This window comes from Schistocerca piceifrons, chromosome 10 (assembly GCF_021461385.2).
Source record: "Schistocerca piceifrons isolate TAMUIC-IGC-003096 chromosome 10, iqSchPice1.1, whole genome shotgun sequence".
Classification (NCBI taxonomy): Eukaryota; Metazoa; Arthropoda; class Insecta; order Orthoptera; family Acrididae; genus Schistocerca; species Schistocerca piceifrons.
This window is the reverse complement of record NC_060147.1, coordinates 21,458,702-21,480,754: the sequence shown is the minus strand read 5'-3', so window position 1 is coordinate 21,480,754 and position 22,053 is coordinate 21,458,702. Positions and strand designations below refer to the sequence as shown.

Here is a 22,053-nt window from a genome sequence, read left to right as displayed (position 1 = left end):
CACCGAACTTCACTAATTCCCACTATATCTAACTTTAACCTATCCATTCCCCTTTTTAAATTTTCTAACCTACCTGCCCGATTAAGGGATCTGACATTCCACGCTCCGATCCGTAGAATGCCACATACATCTAACTAAAGTTTCACGCTAAAATAAATGAATCTTTCTGTACAAGGTTAAATTTTGATACATAGCCTCACTGGCACACCATGAAAATATTCATCACATTTCAGGTTAATGTGCACACTTTCATGCACCTGATGGTGGTACAATGGGGGATCAAATATAAATGGGGTTTTTGTTCCTGAACATCAACAGTTGGGAGGACTGGCCCCGCTCTTATGCTATGCTTAGGTGGTACCATTAGAAGTGAGGAGAGTGTGCTGTAAGATATTTCCCGCCATTTTGTTAGTAACGCTCACAATGTCTGAGCAACAAGTGCACCACTCCATTGTGCAACACATAATGATCAAATTTCTTGCTCATGAAGGAGTTACAGCAGTGGAAATTTGCCAAAGATTGAGTGCACAGTTTGGTGATGAAACATTATCAAGGACACGTATGTTTGCCTGGCATAAAAAGTTCAAGGAAGGACAAGAACATGTGGAAAATCAGCAACATGGTCGCCATCCTCGGACCAGCATTACAGACAAAAACAGTAATGCGGTTAAAGACATTACTGATGACGATCGACGGATGATAGTATCAGAAATTGCACAAAAACTGTCAAACAATCGTAGCAAATGACCTACTGTTCCATAAACTGTGTTTCAGGTGGGGTCCCTAAACTTTTGACCAAAAATCTGAAGTTGAGACATTTGGAGGTCTGTGAGAGGCTTACAGCAAGGTTTGCGGAAGAAGGTGATGCATTTTTGAGTTAGATTGTCACCTGCGACAAAAGATGGGTTCATCACTGCACTCCAGAATTGAAACAAGCCAATAAGCAGTGGCGAAGGAAAGGGGAGGCTGCACCAGTGAAAGCCAACACTCGACTGTCAGCTGGCCAGGTTCTTTCAACCGGGCTTTTTTTTTTTTTTTTTTTTTTCCCCCCCCACCCCCCCCCCCCCCCCCCCCCCCCCCCACCGAGACATTTTGCTGATTGATTATTTTGTATGAGCAATGCACAATCAGTGCTGCTTACTACTGCGAACTGTTGAACAAGGCGAGAGTTGCATATCACTGCAAAAGACGAAACCTATCGATTCAACAGGTCATCCTCCTCCATGACAATGGGCGACCCCATAATGCAGCTCTGTCTCCAAGCTACAGGAAATGCATTGGACTTATAGCCCTGTGATTTCCATTTATTTGGACCAGTTAAAGAAACTCTAGGAGGGCAACGATTTGAAGGTGTTGAGGGTGTGGAGGACTTTGTGTGCAACTGGCTGGTGACATGACCCAGTTCTTTTTATGATGAGGGCATAAAAAGCTGCCGATATGCTGGGACAAATGCATTTCCATAGCAAGAGACTATGTGGAAAAATAAATTATAATTGCCTCGAGTTTTTCAACAAATGAATTTAAGTAAAAAATAAAATCCGGTTTATATTTGATCCATCCTTGTACTGAGCTACCGAAATGTATTGTGCTACTAAATGTTAGTAAAAATTATTTTATAGAATTTATAATGCAGTTTATGACCTCAATCGATTCCATATGAGTCAAATAAATTTAAGGTCCTTTTTATCTTGACTCTCTCTCTCTCTCTCTCTCTCTCTCTCTCTCTCTAAAAAGTAGGGGAACTACGAATTTGTTGGGATTCTGGAAAGCATGCTCCTCCACATACATACAGTAAATAAACTTCATAGAAGATTAAAACTATAAGCCAGACTGAGACTCGAACTTGGGATCTTTGCCTTTTGCAGGCAAGCTGTCTATCAACTAAGCAACCTGAGCATGACTCCCAACCTGTCCTCACAACTTTACTTCTGCCAGTACCTCGTCTCATACCTTTCAAACTTCACGGAAGCTGTCCTGCAGTATTTGCAAGACTAGCACTCCTGGAAGAATGGACATTGTAGAAACATGGCTTAGCCACAGCATGGGGGATGTTTCCGAAATGAACTTTTCTCTCCGCAGCAGAGTGTGCTTTGCAAGGATGGGTCATGAGTTGTGGTTGGATAGCTTAATCTGTATACCTCTTGCCTGTGAAAGGCAGAGATTCTGTGTTAAGAGTTGCAGTCCGGCACACAGTTTTAATCTGGCAGGAAGTGCCATATCAGCGTACACTCGACTGCAGAGTGAAAATTTCATTCAGTAAATAGTTTAGGAATTTCCTATTTTGTATTACTTGGACTACAATTAAATCAATTTATATCATAAAACCATCATTTTCCAGTGCCTTCCTTTTTTGATTCCTCAATTGGCACATCATGATTTCATTACTTTAGAGAAATTTGTTATGGATCTATTGAAGATATAGGCTGTGAAGAGAAAAACCTCTATCTTAATGTGGATGGCACTGGCCTACAGAGTCGCTGCCTAGAGTGACTGTGACAGTACAACAGTGAAGCGTAGCACATTTTAATACAAACTGCTCTGTATTTACCTGCGACTTTGGTGTAATTTTATCAGACATTCCCTTTAATTGTCCAATAATGCTCTTTGAATACATTGGTTTCATTACAAGTGATGCTTGATACTAATTGAGTGAAACAAAGTAATTTTCAGTTTATCCAGTCCTTTGCTTTAACATCTGCACAATTAGTTTTTTCAAATGTATCTAGAATGCGTAGCACCATCTTTGCATAATACTTGCCTTACTAACTGCCTGTGTTCTAAATTCATCTCTTGTATTATGATACCATATGTGTAAATAAGCTTTCGATTTCTTGTAAAAAATTTTCCTGTCATTAGTTACAGTGACATCTTCACTAATGAAGTGTGATATCTGCACGAGACAAGTTTCTCTCTTGTTTTTCACGTACTCTTAGCTGTCAGTGGTTTCTCTTGCCAAATTCTCTTTGTGTCTTCTCACATCCTCTCTTAAGCATTTCAGAATACATTTATGTAATTCAGATTAGTTCTTGATCCTTGACAGTCTATTGTTGGTAATAAGAGGAACTTCTGTTAAATTATTGCCCCTTTCATCTATGTAGTAGTAGTAGTAGTAGTAGTAGTAGTTGGTGTTGGTGTTTTTCAGTGTGGAGACACATTTGATGTAGCTCTCTCACAAATTTATCATGTACAAGCCTCATCGTCTCCTTGTAATTTCTGCAACCTACGTCTGTTTGAATCTGTGTACTGTATTTGAGCCTTGGACTCCCTCTATAACTTTGAACCTGCATACTCCTTTCCATTGCCAAATTAAAAACTCCTTAATGCCTAGGGATGTGTCCTATGGACACATCGCTCTTTGAGACGTCATACCTTAAATTCCCTTTCTCCGCAATTTCATTCGATAGCTCTTCATTAGTTATCAGACCTACCCATCTAATCTTCAGCACTCTATTGAAGCATCATGCTTCAGAAACTTCTGTTCTCCTCTTACTGTCCACATTCCTCTTCTGTACAAGGCTACACTCCAGCCAAATACTTTTAGAAAAGATTTTCTAACATTTAAAGTTGTTAAAGTATTATGTTTTTCAGAAATACTCTTCTTGGTACTGCTTATCTGCAGTCAATATCCTCTTTACTTCATCCATTTGCTAGCCAAATAGCAAAATTTGTGTATTACTTTCAGCTTCTCATTTCACAATCTGCAAAATCGATGGCCTTGCTGAGGGCACAGAAATTGCAAAAAGGGTAATTACTCTTCTTGACTTCTGCCAGAACTGAATTCTCTTATACTGAGATGACAAAAGTCGTGGGATACCTCTTAATATAGTGTCGGACCTCCTATTGCCCAGCACAGGGCAGCAGTTCAGTGTGGCACGGATTCAAAAAGTCGTTGCAGATCTCCTGCAGAAATATTGGGTCATGCTGCCCCTGTAGCCATCCATAATTATGGAAGTGTTTCCAGGGCAGCATTTTGTGCATGACCAGACCTCTCGATTGGTTCCCATAAATGTTTGATGGGATTAACGTTGGGCAATCTGGGTGGCCAAATCATTCGTTCAAATTGTCCCCAATGTTCTTCAAACCAGTCATAAACAGTTGTAGAGTGGTGACATGGCACATTGTCATCCATAAAAATTCAGTCGTCGTCATGGCTGCAAAGGGTCTCCGAGTAGCTGAACATAATTATTTCCAGTATGACTAGTTCAGCTGGACCAGAGGACCCAGTCAGTTGTTACATGTAAGCACAGCCACACCAGTATGGAGTTGTCACCAGTGCGGACAGTGCATTGTTGACAAATTGGGTCTGTGCCTTAGTGGGTGTGCACCACACTCAAACCCTACCATCAATGCTTACAGGCTGAAATTGGGACTCATCTGAACTGACCACAGTTTTCCAACTGTCCAGGGTGCAACCAATATGGTCACGAGTCCAGGAGAAGTGCTGCAGGTGACGTTGTGCTATTAGCCTAGGCACTCGCACCAGTCAGCTACTGCCATACCCCTTTAATGCCAGATTTCACCATAGTGTCCTAACGAATACTTTCATCGTACATCCCACAGTTATTTCACAGTGTTGCTTGTCTGTTGGCACTGACAATTCTAAGCAGACACTACTGCCGATGCCGATGCCGATGCTCATGGTCGTTAAGTGAAGGCTGTTAGCCACTGTGTTGTCTGTGGTGAGATGTAATGCCTGAAATTTGGTATTCTTGGCAGACTCTTGACACTGTGGATATCTGTATACTGAATTCCCTAACGATTTCCACCGAGCGAGGTGGCGCAGTGGTTAGCACACTGGACTTGCATTCGGGAGGACGACGGTTCAATCCCGTCTCCGGCCATCCTGATTTAGATTTTCCGTGATTTCCCTAAATCTTTTCAGGCAAATGCCGGGATGGTTCCTTTGAAAGGGCACGGCCGATTTCCTTCCCAATCCTTCCCTAACCCGAGCTTGCGCTCCGTCTCTAATGACCTCGTTGTCGACGGGACGTTAAACACTAACAACCACCACCACCTAACGATTTCCGAACTGGAATGACTCGTGTGTCTAGTTCCAAATACCATTCTGTGTTTGAGGTCAGTTAATTTGTGTGGACCTAATCCTACCAGAAACCTTTTCATATGAATCACCTAATTACAAATTACAGCTTTGTCAACACACTGCTCTTTGATACCTTGTGTACGCAATACTACCGCCGCATGTATATGTGCATGTTGCTATCCTGTGACTTATGTCACCTCAGTGTATGCAGGGTGGTCCATTGATCGTGACCAGGCCAAATATCTCACGAAATAAGTGTCAAACGAAAAAACTACAAAGAACGAAACTTGTCTAGCTTGAAGGGGGAAACCAGATGGCGTTATGGTTGGCCCACTAGATGGCGCTGCCATAGGTCAAACAGATATCAACTGCGTTTTTTTAAACAGCAACCCCCATTTTTTAATTACATATTCGTGTAGTACGTAAAGAAATATGAATGTCTTAGTTGGACCACTTTTTTCGCAATGTGATAGATGGTGCTGTAATAGTCAGAAACGTATGGCTCACAATTTTGGACGAACAGTTCGTAACAGGTAGGTTTTTTAAATTAAAATACAGAACGAAGGTACGTTTGAACATTTTATTTCAGTTGTTCCAATGTGATACATGTACTTCGTGAACTTACCATTTCTGAGAACGCATGATGTTACATCGTGATTACCTGTAAATACCACATTAATGCAATAAATGCTCAAAAGTATGTCCGTCAACCTCAGTGCATTTGGCTATACGTGTAATGACATTCCTTTCATGTTCGCACATGCATTGACGATGCGCTAATGCGTGTTGTCAGGCGTTGTCGGTGGATCACAATAGCAAATATTCTTCAACTTCCCCCACAGAAAGAAATCCGGGGACATCAGATCCAGTGAACGAGCAGACCACGGTATGGTGCTTCGACAACCAATCCACCTGTCATGAAATATGCTGTTCAATACCGCTTCAACCACACGCGAGCTATGTGCTGGACATCCATCATTTCAGAAGTACATCGCCATTCTGTCATGCAGGGAAACATTTTGTAGAAACATTGGTAGAACATTACGTAGGAAATCAGCATACATTGCACCATTTAGATTGCCATCGATAAAATGGGGGCCAATTATCCTTCCTCCCATAATGCTGCACCATACATCAACTTGCCAATGTCGCTGGTGTTCCACTTGTCGCAGCCATTGTGGATTTTCTGTTGCCCAGTAGTGCACATTATGCCGGTTCAAGTTACCACTGTTGGTGAATGATGCTTTGTCGCTAAATAGAACGTGTGCAAAAAATCTGTGATCATCCCGTAATTTCTCTTGTGGCCAGTGGCAGAACTGTACACGATGTTCAAAGTCGTTGCCATGCAGTTCCTGGTGCATAGAAATGTTGTACAGGTGCAATCGATGTTGATGTAGCATTCTCAACACCTACGTTTTTAGATTCCCCATTCTTGCACAATTTGTCTGCTACTGATGTGCGGATTAGCCGCGACAGCAGCTAAAACACCTACTTGGGCATCATCATTTGTTGCAGGTCATGGATGACATTTCACATGTGGATGAACATTTCCTGTTTCCTTAAGTAACGTAACTATCCGGTGAATGGTCCGGACACTTGTTTGATGTCATCCAGGATACTGAACAGCATACATCAACACGATATCGACCTTTTCCGCAGTTGGTAAACGGTCCATTTTAACACGGGTAATGTATCACGAAGCAAATACTGTCCACACTGGCGGGATGTTACATGATACCACGTACTTATACGTCTGTGACTATTACAGTGCCATCTATCACATTGCGAAAAAAGTGGTACAACTAAAACATTCATATTTCTTTATGTACTAAACGAATATTTCATAAAAAATGGGCGTTCCTATTTAAAAAAACGCAGTTGATATCCATTTGACCTATGGCAGCACCATCTAGCGGGCCAACCATAGCGCCATCTCGTTTTCCCCTTCAAGCTAGACAAGTTTCGTTCTTTGTAGTTTTTTCGTTTGACGCTTATTTTGTGAGATATTTAGCCCGGTCACTATCAGTGGACCACCCTGTATAGCTTTGTCTACAGAAATGCCTTTAAGGATGCCAAACTGAGATGATGATAAAAACTTATTCTCAGAAAGAATATTTAATATTATGTTATAAGCTACATTCTCAAAAAAAGTTCGAGTTTGGGACGAAGGAGTTACCTCCACCACTTCTGTAATTGAGTGTTACTGTTGCATATTTCAATCTTTCAGGAAATGTATTTGACTCATCATTTGATTTCAGAGGTAACACAGGGGGCACCACTTCAGACTTCGCTCAAGATTTTAGTTCTTTGGTTGGAATACCACCGTCAACAGAAGAGTTACTCGTATTATTACTTTTACATCTAAATTTTGTTTGTGTATAATTGATGTATCAGTGTTAAGTCTCTGTATTCTATGGTAAGGTTTTGGAGGGCTCAACTTCCAATTTGCATTATCAAACACTTTTTCAGTGTAACTGAAAGTGTTTGGTAATTTTCTTTTCACACTCAACACCTTCTCGTCTTAGGCCAGTTGGAGTATAATATTGTAATTAAAAGTGATAGACCTATTGATACTGTTCTTATGAACACATTCTCTGTCTTGCAGAATGAAATAAGTTTCAAGCTTCGAATGTCGGACACACATCTTGTTATCACGGGTGGTATCAAGGACCTGCAGTTGTACTCTTGCTGCTACAGCCCGGATAAGCGCAAGGACACCATGCAACAGGTACAATGTTTGATTACTTAGTGACTTAATAATTCAGCTATGTGTCCTCTTGTCTATATTCCTGACACATGCTATGATGCGGAAATTGTCAGTTAAACATAAGTTGTGTATATTTAATTTGGTTGTGTACTGCCAGTCTAGACTCAGCCGTCGATTAGTGAATGAAGTGATAGTGTCATGTAAACCAGAAGTGTACAGAGACTAGTTATTTAATATTGTTTCCTGTTGTGACTGCAGATAAGGTTTCATTCCTACCAATTTCCATTGATTGGAAGGCCTGAAGATGGTGTAATTGAACACCAAAGCTGGGTTTGTAGATAAGTAAATGCAAAAGAGATGGGTATCTTAATTTTTGTTTCATTTAAACTGGATTTGTTTGTGTCATGTGTTACAGACTGTACGATGTGTTGATTTTTTGAAAGCTTTTAACTGAAGCTTCAACCCTCAAGTGGGCGCACTTGTGTATGAAGTGCACCAGCCCCACTAATATCAACAGACCTTCAATATTCAATACATTTAAGATCAACATTTAAATTTATGTACTTGCCATTATCACCATTGTGGATGGAGCTGGTTATGACGAAGCTGTTACTCGATCGCCCTTCCTCTGCGCATGCAAATTCCTCTTGCCTGCTTGGATCCTCTTGATGCAGGATTCTCGATGCGGGCAAAATGATGAATGGATGGTTTCTTTTATATCCATATATAAACTTAATAACTTTCATAACACTTCTTTAATGTACGGTTAGACTACACATTTTTAGAAGAATACTAACACGGAGGAACTCCTCATACGTCTGCCCACTACCACTTATAGAAACAAACCGAAAACTGTGAGTATACTTGCGTAACTTAGGAAGAGACCTTGGAAAAAATAAAACCCAGCTTATATTCATTTCAGTACTAATATGTGTTCAACTGTAGAGAGTATCTGGTACTACATTTCCAGCCTGGCTGCCTTGCTTTGGTTATAGTGGTTGCCACTAGATATTTTCTTTACTTAGACACTCAACAACAAAACCTGATTTTTCAGTCTCTCTCCTATATTGTTGTTTAGGTAATTCTTTCAAGAAAGGATTACTAGAGTGATCCTGAGTCTGACATTGAATTTAGCAGCTCACAGAATGATGAAGAATGCAGTGTTATTTCTTTAGAGACTGAAAGCGATTACAGTTCGTCAGTTGAGCGACAAGTGCCCACAAATGGAACAAGATAAATACGTCCACTGCACTCGAACCACCTCCTCCGAGATATATCTTCACAGAAAAGATTGTGAAATACATTGTTAGACTTCAGAGCTTCACAGAAACTAAAAAATGACTTCAAGTTTAAGATATTTGAGTCAAAGTCCAGTGCACAAGTAAACTCAGGATTTTATTATTTGTGATCTTCAAAATTTTATAACTCATTATTTTGAGCTTTAAAAGCTGTCTTTATATGTCTATATGCAATGTCATTGATTATAGGCTGCTTTTTATTAATGAAAACATTTTATAACAGAATTTGAAAATAGAATTGTTAAGTTAAGGAGTTAAGACTTTGTACAAAAGTATGGATCATGTGTTTGAGAGACTATGCTGTCGGCAATTTTTTTTTTTATATATATTTCAGATCCTTCGTCCTTGTAGTATAACTCTAGCTGGTTCAACCCCTGAGGGTCAGGGCTTGCATCTGGATCTGACTGTGACAGATATAAGACTTGGAGTTTCTCCAGGTGAGACGGAATTTGACAAATAGTTGTTAATTGTTTATAAACTGAGTACTGTGTTGTACTCGAACAGTAACAGTGGAATTTATTATGTAAAAGTGGGAACAGTCTGACACCATGATAACCAGTTACATAACTCTACCAGCAAGTTAGTGTAATTTTGATGTTATTTTATTAATTTTTTGAAACTGGTGCCAGTGTGGCTGTGTTAGCAACTATCACAGACTGGATTTTCCACAGCTGCAGCTTTTGCGCTATTTGGCTCGGAGACTCTGACTTTCCCCGGACAGACAGGATGTGTGGAGAAGCTCAAAACACGCAATAAAGCTGACCACTTCCTGGATTTGCCGGAAAGTGAAAAAAACTTCAATAATTATTTTATTGCGCGTGCTTCTGATCTTCAAACCACTCCATACCCTTGCAAGAATTTCATTGTACTAGGAAATAAAAACAATCTCGCAAATAGAAAGTCAGTTTTTATACATAATCCGCTATTGAGAATTTGGACATTTCATTCCCATGCATTCAGAAGATAGCAGCAGTTATTTATTTATTTTAAATAGTCTTGTTTGACTTTTTAAAATTCACCTTTGAAAGAAATTCAGAGAATTATAGATATTAGCGGTATCTGTTCTGTCGAACAGACATAACACGCAATGAAGGAGCTGGGACATATACATGAATAATTGGGATGGAAATGAATGGAAAGAAAATGGGATGGGAAAGAGAGAAGATGGAAATAATGACATCCAGCCACACAGGATACTGCGGCAGCGCAACGGCAAAAGTTGAAAATTTGTAGCATACTGTGACTCGGACCCAGATGCTCGTCATCTCTAGAACAGTTGCGTTAACCTCTTCTCCCATCCAGTTAAGACTTTGTACAGAAGTATGGATACACTTTCTCTCGATTCCCAACTTCCTAATTGCTTCAGCACTACTACTCCCACCCATTAACCCTCTACTCACAGATTTCAGACTTCCATAACAATTCAGACACTGGTTGTGCACCCACACTAAAACTTCCATCAAATAGCTATTGCACACTTAGAATGTCCAAAGGACAGACACTATTTAAATCTATAAATCCATGGGCACAATTCATTGTGGCATGTTTCAGTGCAGATACATAATGAGCACGCGAAATCCTACGGAAATCAGAACTCTGCGAGTAGGGGGCTAACAGGTGGGGGTGTTAGTGCAGTGAGCAGGAATTTTGGAATTGGGGTCTGAGAGATGACCGAGGTAATTAAGGTAACTATTCTAGAGATGTGTAGCAACTGGGTTTGATTCCCAGTTTAACACCCTCTGTTGGATTGCAGCAAAGCCGCATGCAGCTGCAAGTCATTATTTACTTCCTATCTCTTACACATCCTTTTTCCTTTCCAATCCTTTCACCTCAAATATTCATGAATTCAGAGAATATGATTTTTTAAAAATTTGCTACTATCTTTTGAATGTAAGGGAATGAAATATCCAAATAAGTAATAGTGAATTATGCTTGGAAATGTGTTTGGTTCAATGATTTTGTTTTCTAGGGGAATGAAACTGTTGCAAGGGCATGGGAAGAGGTGAAGGTCCCATTTGAATTTAAATTAAAAGCAGTGTTAATACTTTTAACTTGCAGCAGTTCACAAGTAATTGTGATTTTGCCTTGCATTGAAATAGGGAGCTGCTACCCTACAGTGAAAACTTTCCTGCCTGTTGTTTGCATTTTGGTGATACTTATTTCACGGGCAATAGGTGGTGTTGTGAGGCATATTTCTCCATCTAAAATTTCGTCTCCTAATGCTGGAGACTTCATTACGAGCTGTAAAATGTCAGAAAGCTGTTACAGTCTCAAACAAGCTGTTTATACATGTCAAGGCAATGGTTGGAATGTGATGTCATCAGGCTGTTGTCTATGACCACAGAGCCACACCTACTTGTATTGTTGTTGTTGTGGTCTTCAGTCCTAAGACTGGTTTGATGCAGCTCTCCATGCTAATCTATCCTGTGCAAGCTCCTTTATCTTGGAGTACCTACTGCAACCTACATCCTTCTGAATCTGCTTAGTGTATTCATCTCTTGGTCTCCCTCTACGATTTTTACCCTCCACGCTGCCCTCCAATACTAAATTGTTGATCCCTTGATGCCTCAGAACATGTCCTACCAACCGGTCCCTTCTTCTAGTCAAGTTGTGCCACAAACTCCTCTTCTCCCCAATTCTATTCAATACCTCCTCATTAGTTATGTGATCTACCCATCTAATCTTCGGCATTCTTCTGTAGCACCACATTTCGAAAGCTTCTCTTCTTCTCTTGTCTAAACTGTTTATCGTCCATGTTTCACTTCCATACATGGCTACACTCCGTACAAATACGTTCAGAAATGACTTCCTGACACTTAAACCTATATTCGATGTTAACAAATTTCTGTTCTTCAGAAACGCTTTCCTTGCCATTGCCAGTCTACATTTTATATCCTCTCTACTTCGACCATAATCAGTTATTTTGCTCCCCAAATATGTGTTAAGGAGCTTTATTTAGTACCAAGGGCCACAAAAAACTTGTCAAATCTCAGTCCTCCTTCATTTATGCTAAAATTGTTTTTGCGTTTTTGAATTTCTGTGGCCCTTGCTGACGTGTCCTGCATTGGAATATGAAATGGTAGGCGGCGAAATATCTCTCATCCCATGGCCTAATGCCGATAAATCAAATGTTGCCAAAAACTGCTGCACATCTGAGCTTAGTGTTGACAAAAAAAAAAAAAAAAAAAAAAGTGTTTATGGTACTGGAAGTTCAGATTGCAAATATCAATCGGCCGAAGCTGTGAGATACGACCCTCAAAAATTTTCCAGAAATGGACTTCGACATTTTCCTGATGTTAACTTAGGAAGAATACGAAGTGAGCTGAGGTGTGAATGGGAATTTGGATTGAGGAGGGAAGCATGCTGTGGTAGTCCGTGTAGCTGCACAAAGCCACTGTGCCAGGGTCACGTACTGGTTAGCGTTTCTACCTGGTGAGCCGGAGGCCTGGGATCGAATCCCAGTCCTGGTACAAATTTTAATTCATCGCTTCAATCTCCGTGTGTACATCTCTAACCACCCTACCACAACAAAGGTCAAAAATTAATTATGATTTGTAGTGTTGCTCACGCTGCTAAATATTGCATTTTCGGGCAACATCAAAGTTATATTATGTGACCGGTGTCCTTAGAGCACAGTTAATAAAGTCATTTCATGAAATAATGGATAAACTAGGCACTCATCTTTTCGTGTTTCCCACGCTGGTCTCGTTGTGAACTCATGACTCAATCGTCGAAAATCTAGGTAGTGATGATTCCAAGCTCGGATGCAAAGAGGCCTAGGTGTTATTCTGCGATATTCAGAAGTTTTATAGATTGGTTTACGAAACACATCTTGAAGATTAAACTTTTACAAGTTAGCACCATGGTGATGTAAAAAAGTAATCAGTACTCCGAATTTAAGTTACACTTTTTTTTTATTATTTTTGTTGCAATATCACTTCTCAATATAAAACATACTTGAAAATATCTTCCTCATTGTTAAAGTTCACATTACACAAACTGACTACAATTTGCGTCTTTTTCAACATGACAACCAAGACTTGACTCTCTAATAACCGCTTACGCGACCAAAAATCAGAGTTACAAGTATGTCAAAGATCATAGTGACAAAAGAAAGAATTCACATAAGAATAATATCATTGCAATATAAAGATATCGATGTATCAAAGTACCTCTACTTTAATGAAATCAAATCTGAATGTTGTCTCAGAAATATGTTAACTGCTTTACAGAAACACAGTAGAATATTGCTGGTATCGAGAGGTTGAGGTGAGGTGCTGCAATGGTTACGTAATTCAATTACCATTACACATCATAATGTTTCATACTTGAAAGGTCTCTGGTACGCTATCATTTCATTTCATTTTCCAAATGTGTTTAATGCCCTGATGTAAGATAAATTTTTCAACTGACAGTGTGGCTCTGTGGCAGAATGCTCATTGGCCACACGGTGGTCCTGGGTTTGGTTCCTGGCCAGTGCTAAGTTTTAAACAGAGGTGCATGTTCTGTGAGCCTTTTCATGAAGCATGAATTACATAGAGATTGAAAAAACAATCAGTAGTGCTCTCGACATAATTGCTCAGTCACTGGATTGAGTCTTGTTTCGCTCATTATTTTTTTGTTCTTTTTTTTCTGCTCATTATTTTTTTGTTCTTTTTTTTCTGCTCATTTCGAATATCTACATCACTGAAACTTAGCCATAAAATATATGCTGAGTAACACATACTAAATTGCCATTTTTATGGAAAGTGCAAGTCTTCTACTTTATAATTACATGTCACATACAAACATCCAGTTTTTGTTACTCGTCTAAATTCTTTGTTGCCAACCTTTTATAAAAGATTGTTTGGATTGAAAAACATTACAAATTCAGTTTTTTTTCTCATTATGCATTTTATACATCACAAAAATGGTTGTAGAACATGCACCTTTGTTGTAAGAACTTTTACCAGCTGGGAATTGAACCATGCCCCTTATGCAGCATGTGGGCAGCCTACTTCAGCACCACAGTACCTGTCAAAAAATTAATGTATTTTTAAAATATTAAACATGCTCAGAAAACTTAAAAGCTGGTTTTCTTTTTCTAGAGTTACATTGGCTGCTTTTGGGAACTGATATTTAGGTTCTGATCTTCACGTACCATACATATCAAAAATTACAAAAATCTGATTGGTGTGTGGTCTCCTTGTCAGTCCTGTAGCGTCAGGCATTTGGCTCCTTCCTACATGAGAAGATCACCCTGTATGACATGGGCTTCAAACCGTGGCACAATTCACCATTTTTCACATTAACAAATCATTGCTGCAGTTAAAAAAATTGATAAGTGAAAGAAGAACAAGAAGAAGAAGAGATTCCAGATCCCAGGATTGACTTGGGATAGAAACCTACACCCCTGAACTGGATGTTTGGCACCCAACCATTGAGACAAGGCTCACCATTTGTGTGTGTGAATGTAATATATTTTGTGATTATGAATACAATGGTATTTTCAGAGAAAATGCCGATCCCTGAGACATGTAAAGTTCCACAATGCGGAGAGTCTGCTTATTCTTTCTCGTCAAGTGAGAGCAACCATTTTTGCTTTTATTTTGTGACAGCCATTCGGAGTGCACCGACTCTGCTGCTATCAAATGACTCCTTGCTCTGTTTGCTCCAGCCGGGCTCTGACTTGTTCATCACCTCCTGGAGCAATAACCTGAGGCAGCACACTACTCGGACGGTCTGAGTTACTCGTAGGTTAACTGGATCTGCGCATCAGCTCTGGATTGTTTACTTGCACAGTTCCTGCTGCACGTGCTCTCCATGTGGTAATGTCTCATTAGAGCTGCACGAGAAACACTGTGCCTCACTACATTGTTGTGGTTACAAGCCTTTGTAGGCAATTATAAGGACATTTAATCTGTAACTTCTTTGTTAGAAGGATCAAATGTTGCTCTTTGTCCTGATTGGTGTTTTGAGGAGCGGAAGGGGAGTGAGGAAGTAGTTAGGAAATGACGATTAATAAATCCTTTATCAAAATTTCAGAGTACTACAAATCTAATAAAGGTAAAACTGCAGAAAACTAGAATTGTGTTCTTGTGGAGGTCCAGAGCATCGATATTTTTTAAGGGGAGAAAAAGTGGTCCAAACAGGCTGTAATATATGCTTAAAATAATGTTAGTATACCTGGAAAGACAGTGTCAATTTTGATCTGATGACAGCTTATGCCACCTGGGGGTTACAGTACTGATAATGGTTTCAGTGTTGTACCCCAACAGATAACATAGCAGCATAGCTACCGGAGCACAGCACCATATGTGTCTACCCTTAATAGGGAATGCCTACAGCTGGGAGGTTCAGTGTGGTGCAAATGCATGAAGTAAGTAGACAACTTTGCCACAGACGCACACTTGTGCTTCCTGCAGCCAACTGAGCGAGTTTGAAAAGGGGCAAATTGTGGCCCTCTGAATGGCAATGGTCTTTTTGAGGAATCGTCACACAAGTTGGACGATACTGGTCTCGGTGGTCACATGAACATCCTTACACCCATAGATGAGGGTCTGGACATCCACACAGCACAGATGCCCACCAGGATCATCGTAATGTGAGGGCAGCAGTGGCAGATAATACAGCTGCTGCAGCACATGTAAGAGGGCTTGTTAGTCCAGATGTGTCAACACAAACTGTTCTGAAGTGGTTATGAACACACACACACACACACACACACACACACACACACACACACACACACACACCTGTAGTCAGTCATCTACTCACGGCACAGCAGCGATGTGCATGTCTCGGCTGGTGCTGTCGGATGATCACTTTTGGAAGATTGACTGGTGCTCCGTGGTCATCAGCGATGAAAGCATCTTCTGCCTGTAGGCAATCAATAGTTATTTGCACATATGATGTAGACCTCATGAGAATTCTCTCATAGAGTGCGTTTGTCCAAGACACACCAGCTACAACTTTCGTTCACCGTTGGTGTTTCTGGAGAGGATGCTAACCACCTGTTCGTGTAGTAGGAAGCTGATTTGTTGTTCCAACAAAATAATGCTAACCCACTCACTGCCAATGAAACTCACAAGGAGATGGCACGACTGTGGGGTCCGGGATTTGTCCGAAATTTTGTGTGGTGAAAGAGGACCCCTAACACCACACGTGGTTAATATATTAGGACACACTACTCGGAAAATCCCGAGAAAAATCGATCCAAAGTTTCTTATGTGTCTTAAGAGTATAAAATATTAGTCCACTGCCAAGCTGCAGTCTGGCTGCAGTCTGGTTAGCGGTCGGACCCTTACGCCAGAGGTCTCGGGTTCGATTCCTCCTCCGGCACTTTTTTTTCCTTCTGTTGCTTGCAAAATTGCAGCACATTGTTACAGGAGAATCGTGAAATTAATTCCCGGGAAGACTGTATAAAAATTCATTCTATAATTCACCATCAGTTATCGTCACGAATATTCTGAGACATGATTCAATATGCCTGGTTTGCCCAAAATTATCAGAAACTCAAAACATTTTCGCAAATGTTAATGGGCATATTTTTGTACAGATTTATTGCAAACACCCTGTGATTGTAAAAATTTTGCTTTTATATGTTGCGCAAGATGTCGCAAAAATTATTGCTTTGTTTGTTTTTACGATAATTACCACTGCTGGTCTTGTTTATAATTATTATATGTACAAAAATTGAATGTTTCCCAATCGAATTTGTTATTCTGATTAAAAACCCAATGATTCTCCTTATATACTTTACAATGAAAAATGGAAAATCCACCGCAATGATTTATGTTGTTAGACAAATAGAAAATAATTTTTATTCAGTAATGTAACTAATTTGCTAAAGATAATGTGGATTTGGGAAACTTTCTGAATAATTGGTGGAATAACAAAAGAAGATGAAATAGAAGGAAAAAAGTGCCAGAGGAGGAATAGAACCCGAGACCTCTGGCGTAAGAGTCCGAGCCCTAAACATCCAGGCCAGACGGCGGCTCGGCAATGGACTAACATTTTATACTCCTAAGGCACCTAAGAAACTTTGGATAGATTTTTTTTCCAGGCTTTTCTGGGTAGTGCGTCCTAATATTTTAACAACGTGAGGTGTTAGGGGTCCTATTTCACCACACAAAATTTCGGACAAATCGCCGACCCCAACTCGTGCCGTCTCCTTGTCAGTGTGCTGTGCAAGGCATGCAGCAGCTTCCCAGGCCAGTGCAATCCCTGGACTCATCTCCAATTGAGAGGTGACTCGTATAACTCGTCAGCCAACGACTCTTGCAGGTGTGGCATAACGTATCTCAGGACTGTATTTGCTTTCTGTACAATTGACTGCGTGGCAGAATCGGCCCTGCATTGCTGCCTGAGGGGGCTACAACACCATAAACTAATACGGGTGTTTCAGCATGGTTCTATACCTGATATCTGAGAACTGCTTGTAATGTTGAACTATAAATGTAATCTCTTCATGTGCTCCACATGCACTGTGTAAACAATAAATCTTGAGTGGATTGTAAACTACTAAAAAGTTGTGCTAACTTTTGTTTTCCAGCAGTGTGTTTATTGTCCATACTATTAGCTAATTTCAAGTGTTGGCCATTTTCAAGCACTTACCAGAATTCTCAAACTTCACAACACACGTGATTAAATAGTCAGTACATATGTAAAGGCACACTTCATTTTCATATGTGTGTGTGTGTGTGTGTGTGTGTGTGTGTGTGTGTGTGTGTGTGTGTGTGTGTAGCACAATCCGCCACTATAAGTTTATTTTTGTAATGAATTAGACACTCTACTGTTTGCAGGTACAGTGAAACCCTGCTTTAACTCTTTTCAAGGGACTTTAAAAAACTAGCAGGCGTGCCAACTCTCCCGATTTAAGCAGGAGACTCCTGATTTTTCCTTCTTCATCCCAGTCTCCCGACCGTGAAGACCGATCTCCTGATTTTCAGAGCAGTTTCAATACTTTCATTATTATCTGAAAATCCTGCACCTTTGATATATTGGTAAATGACAAAGTATGGCTGCTACTTGTCTATGTTAACTTCGAAGATTTGTGCGTTGGCTGTCAGGAGTGGAAGTAGGTGTAGCTTGCGCTTCATATCTATGAGGAAGTAAGGAACTTATCGTTGGCAGTGTTCGGAGACAAATGAATATCTTTCAACTAGTGCCAATTTCCTCTGCTTATGGTAGCACCAGATCAATCATAAAGTTATTGTGGACAAGGAGTAGTCGATAGTCGTTCCAAGCCAAGTGATTAGCATTGTCGTGTCTACAAGGCAGTGTTGCCAAGTTGGGGGATTTCCCCCTAATGTTTCAGGGGGAAAAATATTTAGGGTTACTACCCTCCCCTCCCCGCCCCTCAATTTGACAATTTCATTCTCGTCTCCCTTTTACTGCCCCCCTCCCCGCCCCGCTTGGTTACCCGACGGTGTGATAAATTATTTAGGGGAATTTGAAGTGCAATATACGGGGAAACGGTGTGCTGGGGTTGGCATCACTGCTACAAGACCATTGTCTACAACGTAGGACCGTTACGTTCTCAGTTCTGTTGCGCGATTTGTGTACTCTGTAGTAGTTGTTGGCTGCGTTTCTTGGAGGTGTTGATTATTTTTCGTGTAGAAGGGCGAAGAAATACAATGCAGTGTTCTGGCTTTATTTGCCTCATCTATTGTAGAGCATTCAAGGTTTATTATCTAGCAAAACCTCTGATGTAACTGGAACTAATAACTGTCGGGGATGTAGGAACGTTTGACTCAATTTCATATGTTATAATCAATGTTTTTGAAAGCCTGCAGCTGTCATTCATTATTTAAGTAATGAAATACTGCACTAGTAACGTATTTTTTCATGCTTAGCACTGTATGTTTCTAGGATTTTTCTTGTTGTAAAGTGCAAATATGTAAATAAGTATTTTGTGTAGTGTTTGAATATGCATTATTCTGTGTCTCTTGCACTGTAGTCATCTTTTTGAGGCTATAAGGTACTGTGCCTCATCATTTATGTAGAAAACCACACAAACTATCACTCACATGTTTGCTTGTATATCACAAAAAATACACACGTAAATACTGCACTTGACAATGAGAATAAATTCTCAAAACACATTTTGCTCAGCATGAATAAAATATGTAACTGGTGCTGTGTTTACACTAAAAACATTTGAGCAAGGCAAAGTGAATGACTGTGTCAACTAGTGCTCCAAGTGGCCATATGCCGAAACATACTAAATATGCTAACACGAATTCTTTACAGACGAATGGAAAAACTGATAGAAGCCAACCTCGGGGAAGATCAGTTCGGATTCTGTAGAAATGTTGGAACAAGTGAGGCAATACTGACCCTACGACTTATCTTAGAAAATAGATTAAGGAAAAGCAAACCTACGTTTCTCGCATTTGTAGACTTAGAGAAAGCTTTTGACAATGTTGACTGGAATACTCTATTTCAAATTCTGAAGGTGGTAGGGGTAAAATACAGGGAGCGAAAGGCTATTTACATTTTGTATGGAAACCAAATGGCAGTTACATGAGTCGAGGGGTATGAAAGGGAAGCAGTGGTTGGGAAGGGAGTGAGACAGGGCTGTAGCCTATCCCCAATGTTGTTCAATCTGTATATTGAGCAAGCATTAAAGGAAACAAAAGAAAAATTCGGAGTAGGAATTAAAATCGATGGAGAAGCAATAAAAACTAGAAGTTTTGCCGATGACATTGTAATTCTGTCGGAGACAGCAAAGGATCTGGAAGAGCAGCTGAACGGAATGGACAGTGTCTTGAAACGAGGGTATAAGATGAACATCAACAAAAGCAAAACAATGATAATGGACTGTAGTCGAATTAAATTGGGTGATGCTGCGGGAATTAGATTAGGAAATGAGACATTTAAAGTAGTAAAGGAGTTCTGCTATTTGGGGAGCAAAATAACTGATTATGGTTGAAGTAGAGAGGATATAAAATGTAGACTGGCAATGGTAAGGAAAGCGTTTCTGAAGAAGGGAAATTTGTTAACATCGAGTATAGATTTAAGTGTCAGGAAGTCGTTTCTGAAAGTATTTGTATGGAGTGTATCCATATATGGAAGTGAAAGGTGGACGATCAATAGTTTAGGCAAGAAGCTTTCGAAATGTGGTGCTACAGAAGAATGCTGAAGAGATGGGTAGATCACATAACTAATGAGGAGGTACTGAAAAGAATTGGGGAGAAGAGAAATTTGTGTCGCATCTTGACTAGAAGAAGGGATCGGTTGGTAGGGCGTATTCTGAGGCATCAAGGGATCACCAATTTAGTATTGGAGGGCAGTGTGGAGGGTAAAAATCGTGGAGGGAGACCAAGAGATGAATACACTAAGCAGATTCAGAAGGATGTAGGTTGCAGTAGGTACTGGGAGATGAAGAAGCTTGCACAGGATAGAGTAGCATGGAGAGCTGCATCAAACCAGTCTCAGGACTGAAGACCACAACAACAACAACAACAATATTTCGGCAGCCGACTAGAGAATACATGCTGTTATTCTCTTCTTGACTGCGAAAGGACGAACACTAGTAGACGTCCATCAGAGAATGAAGAATGTGTGTGGGGTACCGTGTCTGTCAAAAACCACCGTCATGGAAAATGGTGACAAAGGGTGCTGCTACTTCATGATAACATGCACCCCCATATCACAAATGACGTAGCATGGAAGTTACACCAACTCAAGTGGGACACACTGGAGCACCCACCCTATAGTCCTGGCCCATCCCCGTGTGATTATCGCATACTTGGTCCCTTAAAAATGGTTTTAAAGGTTCAACGATTCCTGCAGACGAGGTAGTGCAGCAGGCACTTCTGGACTTCATGTAGTAGGACACGGTGTTTTACCAGTTGAGTATTTTCAACTTGGTGTGTCGAGAGGATAATTGCATCAATGCTCCCAATAATTTCGGCCAGTTGGCATTGCAATTCTGGACTGTACAACTTTCAAACAGAAACGTTTTGATCACTACTTATATCATAAAAAAACATAAGTTAGAGTGTGAAGCAAACATTATAATGTGTGGAGTAATTTAGATGAGATTACAGGTAGCTTTATAGCGGCTTTTAGTAACACCACAAAACTATTCTGTTACTGCAAATGAAACAGGAATGACTCTGACATGAGACCCAGAAAATATTAGATACAGGCTCCCAGGTAGCTGCTATTTTCCTTGACTTCCGGAAGGCGTTTGATACAGTTCCGCACTGTCACCCGATAAACAAAGTAAGAGCCTACGGAGTATCAGACCAGCTGTGTGGCTGGATTGTAGACTTTTTAGCAAACAGAACACAGCATGTTGTTCTCAGTGGAGAGACGTCTACAGGCATTAAAGTAAACTCTGGCATGCCACAGGGGAGTGTTATGGGACCATTGCTTTTCACAATATATATAAATGACCTAGTAGATCGTGTCAGAAGTTCCATGCAGCTTTTCGCGGATGATGATGGAGTATACAGAGAAGTTGCAGCATTAGAAAATTGCAGTGTAATGTAGGAAGATCTGCAGCAGATAGGCACTTGGTGCAGGGAATGGCAACTGACGCTTAACGTAGACAAATGTAATGTATTGCGAATATATAGAAAGAAGGATCCTTTATTGTATGATTGCGGAACAAACACTGGTAGCAGTTACTTCTGTAAAATATCTGGGAGTATGCATACAGAACAATTTGAAGTGGAATGATCATATAAAATCAATTGTTGGTAAGGCGGGTGCCAGGTTGAGATTCATTGGGAGAGTCCTTAGAAAATGTACTCCATCAACAAAGGAGGTGGCTTACAAAATACTCGTTCAACCTATACTTGAGTATTAATCATCAGTGTGGGATCCGTACCAGATCGGACTGATGGAGGAGATAGAGAAGATCCAAAGAAGAGCGGCGCGTTTGGTCTCAGGGTTATTTGGTGAGCGTGATAGCGTTACGGAGATGTTTAGCAAACTTGAGTGGCAGACTCTGCAAGAGAGGCGCTCTGCATTGCGGTGTAGCTTGCTGTCCAGGTTTTGAGAGGGTGCATTTC

At 40.4% G+C, this 22,053-nt stretch overlaps 1 protein-coding gene across 1 annotated transcript in view; it reads left to right on the top strand.

Annotated features, from left to right (window-relative positions):
- The window catches only part of LOC124719041 (vacuolar protein sorting-associated protein 13), a 447,369-nt gene that overhangs the window by 197,659 nt on the left and 227,657 nt on the right, over positions 1 to 22,053 (top strand). The window contains exons 30-31 of the mRNA XM_047244711.1: positions 7,647 to 7,769; positions 9,381 to 9,483. Coding sequence (XP_047100667.1) covers positions 7,647 to 7,769; positions 9,381 to 9,483 — 226 coding nt within the window. The remainder of the gene's footprint in view (positions 1 to 7,646; positions 7,770 to 9,380; positions 9,484 to 22,053) is intronic.